Below are 14,261 nucleotides of genomic sequence, written 5' to 3'. Positions count from 1 at the left end.
TGTGTAGAGGAGAGGTGCAGAAGGAAATGATTAGGTGTTCAAGGCCGTCATGCGTCATGTGTGCCTGCCACGCCATCTGGTAAGTGGTACCTGTAGCAGGTCAGATAGGTGCAGAAGAGCAGTGAAAGTGCATGGTCGTGAGTGTAGTGTGTTAAAATCGGTCAGCAATGCCACGTCGTCGAATACGGCAGCAATTCCAGCAGGTTTCCCAGTTCGATCGCGGCTGAATTGTTGCATACCGTGAATGCAGATTATCCTACCGTGAGATCGGTGCCCGTGTAGGACGGAATGCATCCACAGTGATCCGTGTATGGAACCAGTGGGTCCAGGAAGGCACTGTAGAGCGACGTAGAGGTTCACAACATCCGCGTCGGACGACGGAACGAGGACAGACGTCTGATACGCATGGCCCTTACAGACAGAACGGCCACGTCAATGAGGATTGCGCATGAAGTACGGGATGTTTTACAACATCCAGTGTCCCCACGAACTGTTTTTCCCGGCGCCCACTGTTGTGGATTCCTCTGACGCTAGAGCATAGGCATTTGCGTCCGAGATGGTGCCAAGACCGTCGTGCATGGATGGTGGAGTGGAATGCTGTAGTGTTCTCTGATGAATCCCGCTTCTGTATACAACATCATGATGGACGTACACGTGTGTGGCGGCACCGTGGCACTAGGCTTCATGACACCTGCATATCACACAGGGCCTTCATTAGGTATCATGGTATGGGGTGCCATCGCCATAGGTGTTCGTTCGCGTCTCGTACGCATTCAAGGGACATTGAACAGCCAACGGTACATCACACAGGTTCTCACCCCTGTTGCTGTCCCATTAATCCATGCACTGCATAATGTCACTTTTCAACAGGATAACGTGCGCTCCCATGTTGCAAGGAATGTCCTCGCATTTATGGAAGCTAACCACGTACCCCTGCTTCCTTGGCCAGCACGTTCGCCGGATATGTCACCAATTGAACATGTCTGGTCCATGGTGGGTTGCCGGCTGGCCAAACTCAGGTTTCCGGCACGTAATGTTGAAGACCTCTGGCACCGTGTGGAAGCCGCTTGGGACGCCATACCGCAAGCAGACATCGATAGACTCATTCTGTCCATGCCTCGCCGTGTTGCAGCAGTTATTGCCGCCCGTGGAGGCTGTACACGCTACTAGCTCCTTGGGGTTATGCAACCATGTTCTACGTGTCACATGTCACACCACCGAGCTCTAACTGTAATTATTTTCTTATCTTATTATGAACTACATATTTGCCAAGTTTCGTGTTTCTATCTCATTTCCTTCTGGGTGTTGCAATTTTAATGGCAAGCATTGTAGATTGGTTACTGAGTGGCTTGATTGACTTCAGGGGCTACGGTGACATTCTTAACAGATATGTGGGATATTTTCTAGAGTTTCCAAGAGGATGTGTTGATTGGGGGGGTAGTTCATTGATAACTGCTATTCTGAAACAGTTGTTGGTTATTTTGTAGCTGTTGGATCAGGTGGCAATGGTAAACTTGGAAGTTTTGGGTGGATGATCGGTGATCATTGGATCTAAGATTTTAACCAAGTAAATGTCCCCACAGATCTGGCAGGATGTATGTAAGGTTTAGAGGAGTTGGAAATGTGTTTGGGATGAAGCTGCTGTAGTGGTGTGAATCTGAGAGATGGAGGAAGTGATGAAAATTGTGGGAAGGTCTTGCACCTCACTCCATGAGCATGTTTCGGATAAAGATGTTTCTGGGGTTGGGTGGGTGATGGAAAATGATTATAGACCTATCACGAAGACATCAGTAACAGTAACAAGTGGAATATTACTGGAACTCGAAATGAAACAGGATGGGAAAATAAGTTTCCTCAACATAAGGATTACAGGAGAGAGAGGAAAGGGCATTGAGAGCCCATGGCATCAAAAAAAGTGTGCAGTGTTCCTTCACAAAAGAAGTGATGTGAGAGAAGCGACGAAAATAAATTTTATACGAAATATACAAGACAGAATCAGGAAAATACGCACAAAAAGAGATGAAGAGAGAAGCAAAATAAATAGCCTATGGGAGAAACTGGGAAAGAATGACTACAAGAAGGAAGACAGACATAAAATTAACAGAAGAAAGAAAAAGGAGGAGAAAGGAACAGGAAAGGAAAAAGTGAAAGAAAATGGGAGATGGTATAACATTAGGAGTATGATTATTTCTCTCGTAGTCTGCGGTTGTTACAAGCACAGAAACACAGTTAAAAATATAAGGAGTATGGGAGAGAAGATATGCAAAGTGCTACAAAAAGTGGACATAAGAACTTGCAGAAAGGGAGGATGCACAGTTTTAATTGTAGTGGAAAAAAGCAAGCAAGAAGAAGGAAGAAAATATAGAGGAGGAAGAGGAAGGTGAGTTGCAAAGGATGTGATAGTGTAGATACAGTGGAAACAAAAAATACACTGACACACTAGAGAAATGGAACATGACAGAATGACACACAGCTAGGCAGATAGGGAAGGAAAAGAGTTAACTAGTGAGAAAATGGAAGGCAGCCAAAAAAATAGAGAAGAAATAAGAAAAGAAATAAGAAGACATATTGAACTGGGTTGGGGGCCTCAAAATCAATGAAGAATAGACGAGAGTGTTACAAGAGTGGAAAAGCTAAGACAAAGGAAGGAGGAAAGAAGAAGAATGAAGAGAGAGAGGGAGGAGGATGATAGGTGGGAAGAAGACCACAAGAACAATAATCCGTCCACATCCACATATGAGGGGAATGATAAGCAGAAGCTCCAAGACACTCGCTAGAGACATTTCAATGATAGTGAAGTGTCACCTATGCAACACGTACACAAATACCTGGAGGGGAAACATGTAATATATTATCTGACACCTTCACTTGTGTCAAGATGATGTCTATGAATCTCAGCCAGAGGAATGGTTTCAAGGGTTGGGAATCCAGGAACTCTTCAAGTCTGCCCTTGAAATGGCATATTTTCAGCTCATGTAACATTTTTCCTTTTCCAAACCCCGACAAAAAATTTTGGAGCATTTTTGTCTCATTATTAATCTTTATCCTATTTACTATTCTGTTTGCTATTGTTGTGGATTGCAGTCACAATTTATATCCACTCTTACAAGGCTTTCGTTGTTTTCACACTAAGATGACACAAATGTGATGGAATCCAGCACATCAGGAAAACCGGATGGCATCTTCTGAAACAAATACATGCCAGGAAGTGTTGCCATCTGAAACCATTTGGTAGCTCGGCAGCCATATTGGTTGACAATCATTTGGAGGCAGCAAACCTTGATTCCACTAATCAGACCTTATTTTTAACCTTTCAACAATTTACCTTTCATCATGTAATAACCCTAATCTTGTCCAACCTCTTGAAGAAGCCACATGAGGCGAAAGCTTGAGGAAGTAAAGATATGTACCAGGAACGTGAAGAAAATCGTGGAAAAAAAGGTTGACATGTGGTGTGTTATGCAGTTTTATATAAAAAATTAGTGGTCATGGGCATAGTCTAAAAACAAAACATTCAATGCATTGGGATCAGAAAGAATCAATTTGATTTACTGATAACAGTCTGTCTCTTCACAGAATCTGCAAAAACGCTATTTTTCATAGAGTCTAATTATCTTTGAATATATGCAATATTCGAAGTTACTTGTTGTAGAAAATGCAATTTTGTAATTACATTTGTATAATAATATTCTGATTGAATATTTTAAAGTAAAAGTCTTGCTAAATTTAAGCATATTAGTGGAGTGGAATTCTTACACACTAACTAATATACACATGTTCCAATGTGGATGGTGGCAGTGGTAACCAAAATTAATCACATAAAACAAACAGGTACACAGATACGTAAGCACATTTCATGTGTATATTTATATTTTACCGCTTCTAAAGTTCCGTAACATGAATTACACACTAATATTAATATTTTGAAAAGCTTTGTTACAATTTTCTTAAAACTGTTATAGAGTTTTTACTATTTGGTCTAGGAATTAATTCGTGCGCCTGGTAAAGAGATGGCGTAACGAGTGTATCGTCCCACAGTTCCGTGTATCCACACATGCGTTGAAAACTCCTGTCAGTGTGCATCGTTCGTAGTATAGGGCAGTTGATTGACGCGTCAACAACAGCAGTTTGTAGTCAACTGAACATGGCGCAGTTCGTGGCAGATAAAGTGTTTTTGCGGGGTGTTCTGCTTCATTACTTTAACATGCAGAAAAGTGCTACCGAAAGTCATCGTATTTTGGTGGAAGTGTATGGTGACCATGCGCTAGCTGAGCGAACGTGTCAGAAGTGGTTTGCACAGTTTAGAAGTGGTGATTTCGGCCTGGAAGACCAAGAGCGACCTGGACAGCCAAAAAAATTTGAAGACGAAGAATTGAGAGCATTGCTTGATCAGGATTCGTGTCAAACGCAGGAAGAACTTGCAGAAGCATTAGGTGTTGATCAAACAACAGTTTCCAAACGCCTCAAAGCCATGGGAATGATTCAAAAGATGTCACATTGGGTTCCACATGAATTGAAAGACAGAGACGTTGAAAGATGAAAAACCATTTGCGAATTGCTGCTCCAAAGACAGAAAAGAAAGGGGTTTTTGCATCGCATTGTTACTGGTGATGAGAAATGGATCCATTACGAGAACCCGAAACGAAAAAAGGCCTGGGTGAAGCCAGGTGAACCAGGTCCATCACAACCGAAATGAGATATTCACTGTGCAAAGGTTATGCTGTGCATATGGTGGGATATGAAAGGTGTGGTGTACTATGAGCTGCTGCAACCGGGTGAAACTATTAATGGAGAACGTTATCGACGACAATTAATCCGTTTGAAGCAAGGGCCAGGAAACGACCGGAATGGGAGAACAGACATGATAAACTTATTTTTCAACATGATAATGCTCGCCCACATGTCGCAAAACCGGTCAAAACCTATTTAGAAAATGTCGGATGGGAAGTTTTACCCCACCCGCCGTATTCACCAGACGTTGCTCCTCGGACTACTACTTGTTCGATTGCATGAATAACGATATGATTGGACAGCAGTTCACTTCTTCAGAAGATATCGAAAAATGGGTCTCTGACTGGATCGCTTCAAAGGATGAGGACTTCTTTCGCCATGGAATCCGTAACTTGCCTGACAGATGGGCGAAAGTGGTGGCTCGCGATGGACAATATTTTTCTTAAGGTATTTATGTATTTTGTGTTTGAACTACAGCTTCAATGTGTGCGTAACAACCGCACGAATTAATTCCTAGACCAAATATATACAAACTGTACATGTCACTCATCTCATCCTTACATTTAATTTGCTTAACAATGCTCCATTCTGAGTTTTGAAGTGTAGAAGAAAGGCTGCAGCATCCAGTGGATGGTCAACATATCCCTCCTTTGTGGATGACTCTGAAATTTCCTTGTAATGCCTTGTGAATTTAGGTACTGGAAAATAACCAAAAGATGTAATCAATAAATTAGTTGACTCAGAGTCCACCTCAATTCAAATGCACTGCAACATGACAACACCCAAGATTATTTCACATGCATTTTATTGATACCCTAGTTCATGTGAAAAATAACATTGCAATAATTGCTGTAGATATTGTATATCAAAGCTTAAATAATACATACACTACATTACCAATAACGACCGAACACCCCCTGAACTGTAAGGAGGATACGTCATCAATACATGCCATAAACCCACTAGAATCACTCATGATGGACACTGTGGACTGTATACTGCTGACAGCATTAAAATGAGTGGACGATGTGGGCTGAGTTAAGGCTGAATGGGGTATGATTATTGGCACCCACACATTCAGGCATTCCACCCGTGAAATTTTGGACAGGTTCCAGATACCACACACAACAGTCAGTGATGTAGTGGTGAAATAGAAGCATGAGGGTGTGATAAACCAGAACTGTAACCCGGGAAGCCATAAAAATCGACCGATAGGAATCAGTGAGAGCTCCAACATATGGTGAAGTCAAACCAGCAGACTTCATTGGACACTGTGGATATAGACTTTCAAATGGCATCAGGAAGTGATGCCAGTACTCGCACCAACCAATGAGAGTTGGTAGCACTCGGATTCCATGGGAGAGCTGCAGCACATAACGCAATGATTACTACCTGGAACACGGCATGTCGATAACAGTGGCGCAAAGAACATTGCCAGTGGGCTCTACAATGGAAAAATATACTGTGGAGTGACAAATCATGCTACATTTTGTGGCGATCTGATGGACGTGTGGAGATGGTCAATCCTCAAGGAGCGGTTCTTATTGAAGTGCACTGCCTCACCAAGAAATCCAGAGGTGGAATAATGGTATGGGACTGTTTATCATTGTATGATGTTGGTCCCGTGGTTTTGGTGGCTGGAATCCTGAATGCTGATGACTATCTTGCAATATTAGACAACTTTGTGCTCCCCATCTTGAGGCATCAGTATGGAACTGGCCCTTTTCATTTCCAGCATGACCACGTGACCATCCATAAAACAAGGGTCATAACTGAGTGGTTTGACGACATGGGAGTGAATTAACTTGACTAGCCTGGCCAACTCAGAGCCCTGTTCTCAACCCCAATGAACATCTGTGGGATATGTTAAGAGTGCCCGCTGCAATCTGAGTCAAACCACCCAAACATCATCACCGAGCTGTTTGCCATTTTGCAGGAGGAATGCAAGCAACTGCTGGACAATATTTACCGCAACCTGGTGGAAACTCTTCCTCGAAGGGTAGTGGCTACGATAGCGGCGAATAGTGAAACTACCCCATACTGACACCAGACCAGCTCGAGGTAAGCACGTTTCTATGCGTGTCTCCCCCTCATTATTTGGCAATATAGTGTATAAATAATAAATATGTGTTACCAACTCACCCCATGGAACATGTACAATAAGATATCCACTGTTAAAACCATAATGAAGAATATGTGCTAGGGTCATTGTTTTTCCACTGCCTGGTCTTCCGACTGTTATGGAGTTAAGGAAATTTCACACTGAACAGTTTTACTGCAAGAAATACATGAGTGTTCATTCCAACAAGTACTGATTAATTCTTAGAGTAAAGCTGGGAATCAACCATCTTTGTTGAGGCAACTGAATGCAAGTTCAGTCAAACAATTTCTGTTTGAAGTTAAAGGAGCACATGTACCATCTGCAGATGCACCAGCAAAGAGTTGAAAGATACTCTTCAACCCCAAATATTTACAACACCTTTGTCACCATCGAAATCTTACAAGCAAAGAATTCCTAGTTCCTAGCAAGAACACTGGACAACACAATTTGAGACGAGCCCAATCCTATCAAATAATTTAATGTTTAGTTTATATGTATCTTGTTTATCTATTGAAAGACTGTGTTGTAATATGAAACGCAATTATGGGCTGAAACTGCCAACGGAGCAGCATGTACATTTTCTTCTTCTTTTATTTCTTTATAATTCTTGTTGATTTAACAAATGAAGTTCAATATGTGTAACATTGTAAAAAAATGTAACCATGAACCTTAAGACCCAAGGACCCTTGGTTCAATTCATATACTCTCCCACGGCAAGTTATAGCTTTTATTAATAGATTAAGAACAGGACATGTGCATTCACCAGCACATTAGCAAAAATAAATATTAAAACTCAAGAAAATTGTAAATGTGGCAATAATAATCCTGATGCTCAACATTTATTTCTAGAATGTCCAATTTTTTCAAATCAACAAATCATACACTACAAAGGTACACAACATTTAAAAATACCATTTCCAATATCACTCTCATCCATTCTAACAGATTTATCCCCTTCGTTAATATGGATTCTGTATGCATATGCTCGAAAATGTAGGCTCGAAATATAAAGTGATTTTTATGTATATATATATATATTTAAAAAAAATAAGAAACAGCAAAAGGATAAAAAAAGTAAATTATTCATAATAATCATTTTATGTTTGTGATTCTGATTAATTTGAGAGACTAACTATCAATCTTAGAAGAAAAACATTAAAATAAATACAAAACAATAACGATGTCCAAAGTCGACAAGATAATGCTGACATGGACAGTTAAAAAGAAGAAGAAGAAGAATGAACCTTAAGAAAGTGTTTTCAAACCACTATAAATGAAAAACAAAAAAAAAAAAATATTTAACTATAAGATTGTAATACTGAGCTAAGTGTTGTTTATAGGGCTGAAGCTTCTGACCAGTTAGATATTTGAATATTAATCCTAGTATTCTGAGTTAGCAGTGGAAGAGTTTGTGTTACTGGTATAGACATTGTTACAATATTTTCTTCATTTTTATATTGCTTAGTTCAGTGACTTTAGAAATCTTAATTATAAATCACTTGATGAGATTTCAATATTAGTTATGTCTCAAATTCCACAAAAGATTATCCTTGTGGTGGATCCAGATGCTGGAGCCTCGTTGGCCAGCACTTAGTAGTTACTGGTATCTACATTGGGTGCCTTACCAGAAAGTTGTCCCTTACATCCCTACCAAAGATTTGAAATGAAGGTAATTTTCTGACAGAAGTGACAAGCGACACAGGCTCCTTGAATCTGTACATGCATGACAGACAGGCAACACAGTGCATGCCACTGACTAAGTAACAAACGGCACGTGCAGCCTGCCATATCACTTCAATGTGAAACGAATCATTTACTACTGAACATTAGTTTCCAAGTAACACATATCACTTCAGTCTGAAAGCTCCACTACACTCTTGGTTTTGTAGCATCCTATGCTACGCAATCTGCCACAAACGCTTAGAATATCCAGCTTAAAACTCTTGGCCCTGACCTGATTATGCAATAGGCACATCAAATGTACAGAAAAACATTGCCTTATTCTATTAAAGCGAGCAATCTTGATGTGTGTCGCCCAATGAATAGCTGGTTCACCTTGGCCTCTTTTCTCCTGATAGAAAAGTGAGCCTAAAAATTCAAAAGGATACACAAAACATATCTGATGGCAGGGCCAGAATAATCTGCTGCTCTTAGGTAATCCATAACTTCTAATGCTGCATTCCGCACCATTATGCAAGTCTCCTGGAATGTTTTCACTTGCTTCTCATACACAAGTGGTAGTGTACCATTAATGAATAGCTGCTTGGCTACTTCTGGAGGAACAGTATAGTAGCGAGCTGTATGCTTCTCATTATGGTTGGTCTGCAATGAATAACAACATCGACATACTGATCAATTCAATTAATAATTATTGCCTTATGTCTTACCAACAAATCTTACTTTATTGTTGTAAACATCATGATTTAAAATAAACTGTAGTTTGTAACACAATATACGGCCTAATTTCTTGGGCTGGAAGGAATATTTTGTTCACAATTTAACACCTTAAACAGTAGTATTTCTTAAATAATTCTTGAAGCTTTCCTGGTGGCGAATAATGAAGAGGTTTTCTCGGGCAATTAACCAGGTGATTTCCAAGCTTTCGAAAGCTAACATCACTCTCATCTTCAGCGATTGAAGTGGTAATAGTATTTCTTATTATATACGGTGATACTCCATGAACTTCTTATTCTTATTATAAGGCCCAACAATGTTAAAACAGAGTTACATTATTTTGTAAAACTGCATTCTCTGAATTTTGCTGGTACTTTGAAATCCATACCACTCTATAATGATTTAGCGTGTTAATACATATGCTATATCATTAACGCTGCAAGTTAATCCAACAAAAAAATGAAAAGATTTTTATATGAAATATAACTCCTCCTCCCAAAAAAAAAAAAAAGAAGTTTGGAGGATACCTAATATGTGTTTTCAGTTTCCACTACTGGCAAGCAAAAAAACTATTTCCATGACGTTTCCAGTGTGAATATGTAATCCTATACATGTCCTTGAATCAGATCCAAGAGGGCTTACTGTCTACTTGGAACAACTTGGCAGATTACTACAAGATATGTCTGAGAGAATACACATCCTTAATATCTTCTGGTCTAAGATCATCTTAGCTGAATTGCCAAACACTAAAACAACCTACACTAGTCAGTGAAAGTAACTATCTATTGCACCAACTTACATTCAAACACAAATAGTGAAAACTACAAAGATAAGTATATTTACGAAATAATGAAAAAAATCCACTACTATCCTCAGAATGTTACAGACATATCACCCATACCTGGATTCCTTTCATAATATTACGAGTTCCATCAAAATACTTCTTGTAAATTGGGAAAAACAAATGTTACAACAATAATGAGATCATGAAAAAATATATTCAGCATTCCTTAATGTTTGGAAGCTGACGAGATAATCAGTGCACATAGTCTTGATATACAACAATGGACTTCTCTCTGCTTACACTTGAAAACTTATTTCAAAATTTTTTGAAGCACAATTTATTTACCTTCAATACATATTTTATACACATTTGAATGTTATCACACTATGCCAAATACGTATAACAGTATTCACACCCAAAATAAGTTTAATTTGAATTTTGATTGAATTTGTGTTTTAAGTCCACTTAAGGCACAGTATGGCTAATCGGGACTGGACCTACAGTTTAAAGTGGGATCCGAACCACTATGTGCCTCCACCGAATATTGAACCTGGGACCCCTTGATTACAAGGCAATGGCGTTACCACTATGCCATCGCGGAGGCCCCCAAAATAAGTTTATCCAAAACCACATACACTTCCAATAAGAAACTGTTGGATGGATCACTGATAAATTCTTTTATACAGCCCAAATTATAATGAATAAAATATCAATTCTAAACTATACGTACAATTAAAAAAACACTAATCAGAACTGTGCTACAGTTCTTAAAGAGCAATGGCATGTGACACATGCACACCAGTATTCAAACCTGAAATCCCTTGATTGAAATGGGGCAGCCCTGTTCAAATTTGGGGTGGGTCGACCAGACAAAAAGGTAAAGACTTTGGTCATTGTTAATTCCTAAAGTGAATATCTTACATTACTGGGTCAACCACACATGAGGCCTCCCCGATGGCACAGTGGTAGCATCGTCACCTTGTAATCAAGGGGTCCCGGGTTCGATTCCCGGTGGAGGCACATAGTGGTTCGGATCCCACTTTAAACTGTAGGTCCAGTCCCGATTAGCCTTACTGTGCATAAAGTGGACTTAAAACAACAAATCAATCCAATCCAAAATCAACCACACATGACTGACATTCATTGATTTATTTATTGATTTGGTGTTTTAAGTCACAGTAAGGCTAATAGGGCCTTGACCTACAGTCTAAAGTGGGATTTGAACCACTATGTGCCTCCACTGGGTATCGAACCTGGGACCTCTTGATTACAAGGCGATGACGCTACCACTGCGCCATTGGGGAGGTCCGGGCTGGTATTCAATTTGGATTATCTTATGGAAGCCACAGTGTGCTTCTATTGTACGAGGGTTACTATTTATATTTTGAGCCTAACAATGAAAAAACAGGAATTTGGCATTGAAAACTGCTTTATTGTTTTTCGAAGTATTCTCCTTTATGGTCAATACACTTTTGCATTCGTTCGAACCATTTGTCAAAGCAGTTTTTCCAATCTTCTTGAGACACCTCCATAATATGGTTTTTGAACGCATCAACGGCATCTTCCGCCGACGAAAATCGTTGTCCACGCAATTTATTCTTGACATTCGGGAACAAGAAGAAGTCATTGGGTGCCAAATCAGGACTGTACAGCAGATGACCCATCAATTCGATTTTTTGACTGTTCATAAAGTTGGTTGTTAGACAAGATGTGTGACAGCTGGCATTGTCTTGATGAAGAATGATCCGACGGTGTTTCTTTGTTTTCCGAATTTGACCGAAGACCTCTGGCAAACAAATTGTTGTGTATCATTCAGAGTTGACTGTTCTACGTTCCTCTAAAGGCACAGTTGCCACATGACCAGTTTTCCCGAAAAAACAGGCAACCATTTGTTTCGATGTGCTTCGAGTGTGAACAACTTTTGTTGGATTGGGTTCATCTTGAAACACCCATACAGTCGACTGTTGTTTACGTTCCGGCTCATATGTATATATCCATGATTCGTCACCTGTTACAATCTTATATACGTCTTTTGAAGCACCACAATTGTATTTATTGAGCATTTGTTTGCACCAATTGACGCGAGCTTCTTTTTGAGTTTTTGTCAAATTGTGTGGGATCCAACGAGAACATACCTTTCTCACAGCTAAATGATCATGTAAAATTTTATATATGCTGGTGGAACTAATGCCTATGGTTGCCTCAATCTCGCAGTATGTCACATGACGATCTTGCAGTATTAGGTTTTGCACGGCATCAATGTTTTCTTGAACAACAACTGATTTTGGACGACCTTCGCGAATCTCGTCGGTGAGCGAATGGCGGAAACGATTAAATTCGTTATACCAGCGTTTCACAGTGGCAAAGGATGGGGCTTCATCGCCAAATGTGGAAGTAAGTTGATCAATGCACTCTTGTCTTGATAATCCACGTCGAAAATCGTGAAAAATCATCACACGAAAATGTTCACGAGTTAATTCCATTTTATTGTTGTCGCGCAATCTCCAAGGCAACATAAACATGTAACGAACCTGAGAGTTTAAGATTTTATATTTATAAGAAGTTAAGATTTTTAAAATGTTTGTTATTTCAAATAATGTGCAAGTTGTCGCAGATAATTATACTTAGACTGATACAGTTGTAGTTGGAACTTTTATATATGTTTATAAATACGTCAAAATCTGTTCGTGTTGACGTCACTTTCTAATCTCAGCCGAGGAAGTGAACTAACCTGAATGTTTCTCACCTGACGACAGACTGAGTTTGAAAAACAATTGAAGGTGAAGAATATTAAGAACTTGGAAACTGAGAGAATTGAAGTATAGATTTTGGTTTTTCGAGTTTTCTTCTTGCCGATAAGTTGAAAGTAAACAATTAATTATGTTCTTTGACTTTCGCTTTATGTGAGGGAATATACCAACGTTAGTATTGAATGTTCTAGTGTTGTACTGGTAAGTGATTATGAAATATATGCGTTTATAAAACTGCGTTTTAACTTTGAAAACAGTGTTGTGTTTCTTTTCTACCCAGCAAGCCCTGATGATTTGCAGATTCTCATGTTCCCGACTAAAGGAGTAGCGGACTAACTTTGGAACGACTATTGTCCAACTGGAGGACGTTGCATAGTTATTTTGGCATACCAACACGGGGCCCGAGTGCATAGTTATTTAGGTACAATCGTGGTGGCTTGAGTGCAAAGTTATTTTAGCAATTAAGACGTGATACCCGGTTTAGTGCATACTTAAAGTGCTTGTGCATAGAATTCACGAAGGTGATATTGAAAGTCCTTGGAATTCACGAAGGTAAAAGTGTGATAGTGAAGTGAAGGTATTAACTGGTAAGAGCCATAGACGGTGTTGTAGAATGGAGAAAGACGCGACAGGAATGAATCTGCGAAGCAGAGGAAGAACGACAATGGATGCAGAAACCAAGTTTGGATGCTGTGATGATCTTACCAATGACAGGGAATTCTTCCAGTGTTGCCAGTGTTTGCAGAGGTTTCATAGTAGTTGTGATGGGCAGGAAGTAACGTTGGCATCAAATAAAGAGATGCGATGCAAATCATGCTTGTCATCACCAGAAACAGAACCAGAACCGAGCGTTCCTACCAAACCCTCATCAGATCACTGGCTACTTGATTGGTTGATGAAAGATAAAGCAGAGCGAAAACAGAAAGAAAAGGAGGATGAAGACCGTAGACAGAAGGATGAGGAGCGTAGACAGAAGGATGAGGAGCGTAGACAGAAGGAAAGAATAGAGGAGGAGAAACAGCGTAAGAAAGAGATGGCTCAGATAGAGAAAGTTCGAAAGAAGGAGATGATGGATTTTAAACTCATAGTTGAGTCTATAGAAGAAAAGAGAAGGAAAGAGAAAGAAGAGGAAGAGAGAAAGAGAAAAGAATACTTAGATATTTTCCGTTCATTGATTGAAAACCAGGAAGAAAGGAGGATACAGGAAGATATAAAGCTAAGGTCAGAATTACAGGCTCTATTCTCTCAACATAAACTTGAACAGGTGGAGAGCATCAGAGGAGAGATAGAAAAGCTTAGTATTAAAGTCACTGAAAAGGTGGACGAAAGGGTAAAGGAAATTGTGGAAGAGCAGCTAGAGTTCTTAACAGTTCGGCAAGGACGGATAGAGAAGGAACAGGAGCAATTGAAGAAGAATATGGAAACCTGCCTTGAAATTGTCCAGTCTGGAAGAGAATCTGAATGTGACCCTCCACAGAGACTTCAAGAATTAAAGAGTTCT

At 39.7% G+C, this 14,261-nt stretch overlaps 1 protein-coding gene across 1 annotated transcript in view; it reads right to left on the bottom strand.

Moving 5' to 3' along the window:
- Nucleotides 1-14,261, bottom strand: part of mRpS29 (mitochondrial ribosomal protein S29) — a 33,237-nt gene that overhangs the window by 8,238 nt on the left and 10,738 nt on the right. The window contains exons 3-5 of the mRNA XM_083131684.1: nt 8,941-9,154; nt 6,874-6,966; nt 5,293-5,429 (exon numbers count right to left, since the gene is read on the bottom strand). Coding sequence (XP_082987810.1) covers nt 5,293-5,429; nt 6,874-6,966; nt 8,941-9,154 — 444 coding nt within the window. The remainder of the gene's footprint in view (nt 1-5,292; nt 5,430-6,873; nt 6,967-8,940; nt 9,155-14,261) is intronic.

Source organism: Lepisma saccharinum, chromosome 11 (genome assembly GCF_977018435.1).
Source record: "Lepisma saccharinum chromosome 11, izLepSacc3.1, whole genome shotgun sequence".
Taxonomy (NCBI): domain Eukaryota; kingdom Metazoa; phylum Arthropoda; class Insecta; order Zygentoma; family Lepismatidae; genus Lepisma; species Lepisma saccharinum.
Note: the sequence above shows the minus strand (reverse complement) of the source record. Positions and strands in the feature narration are given on the sequence as shown.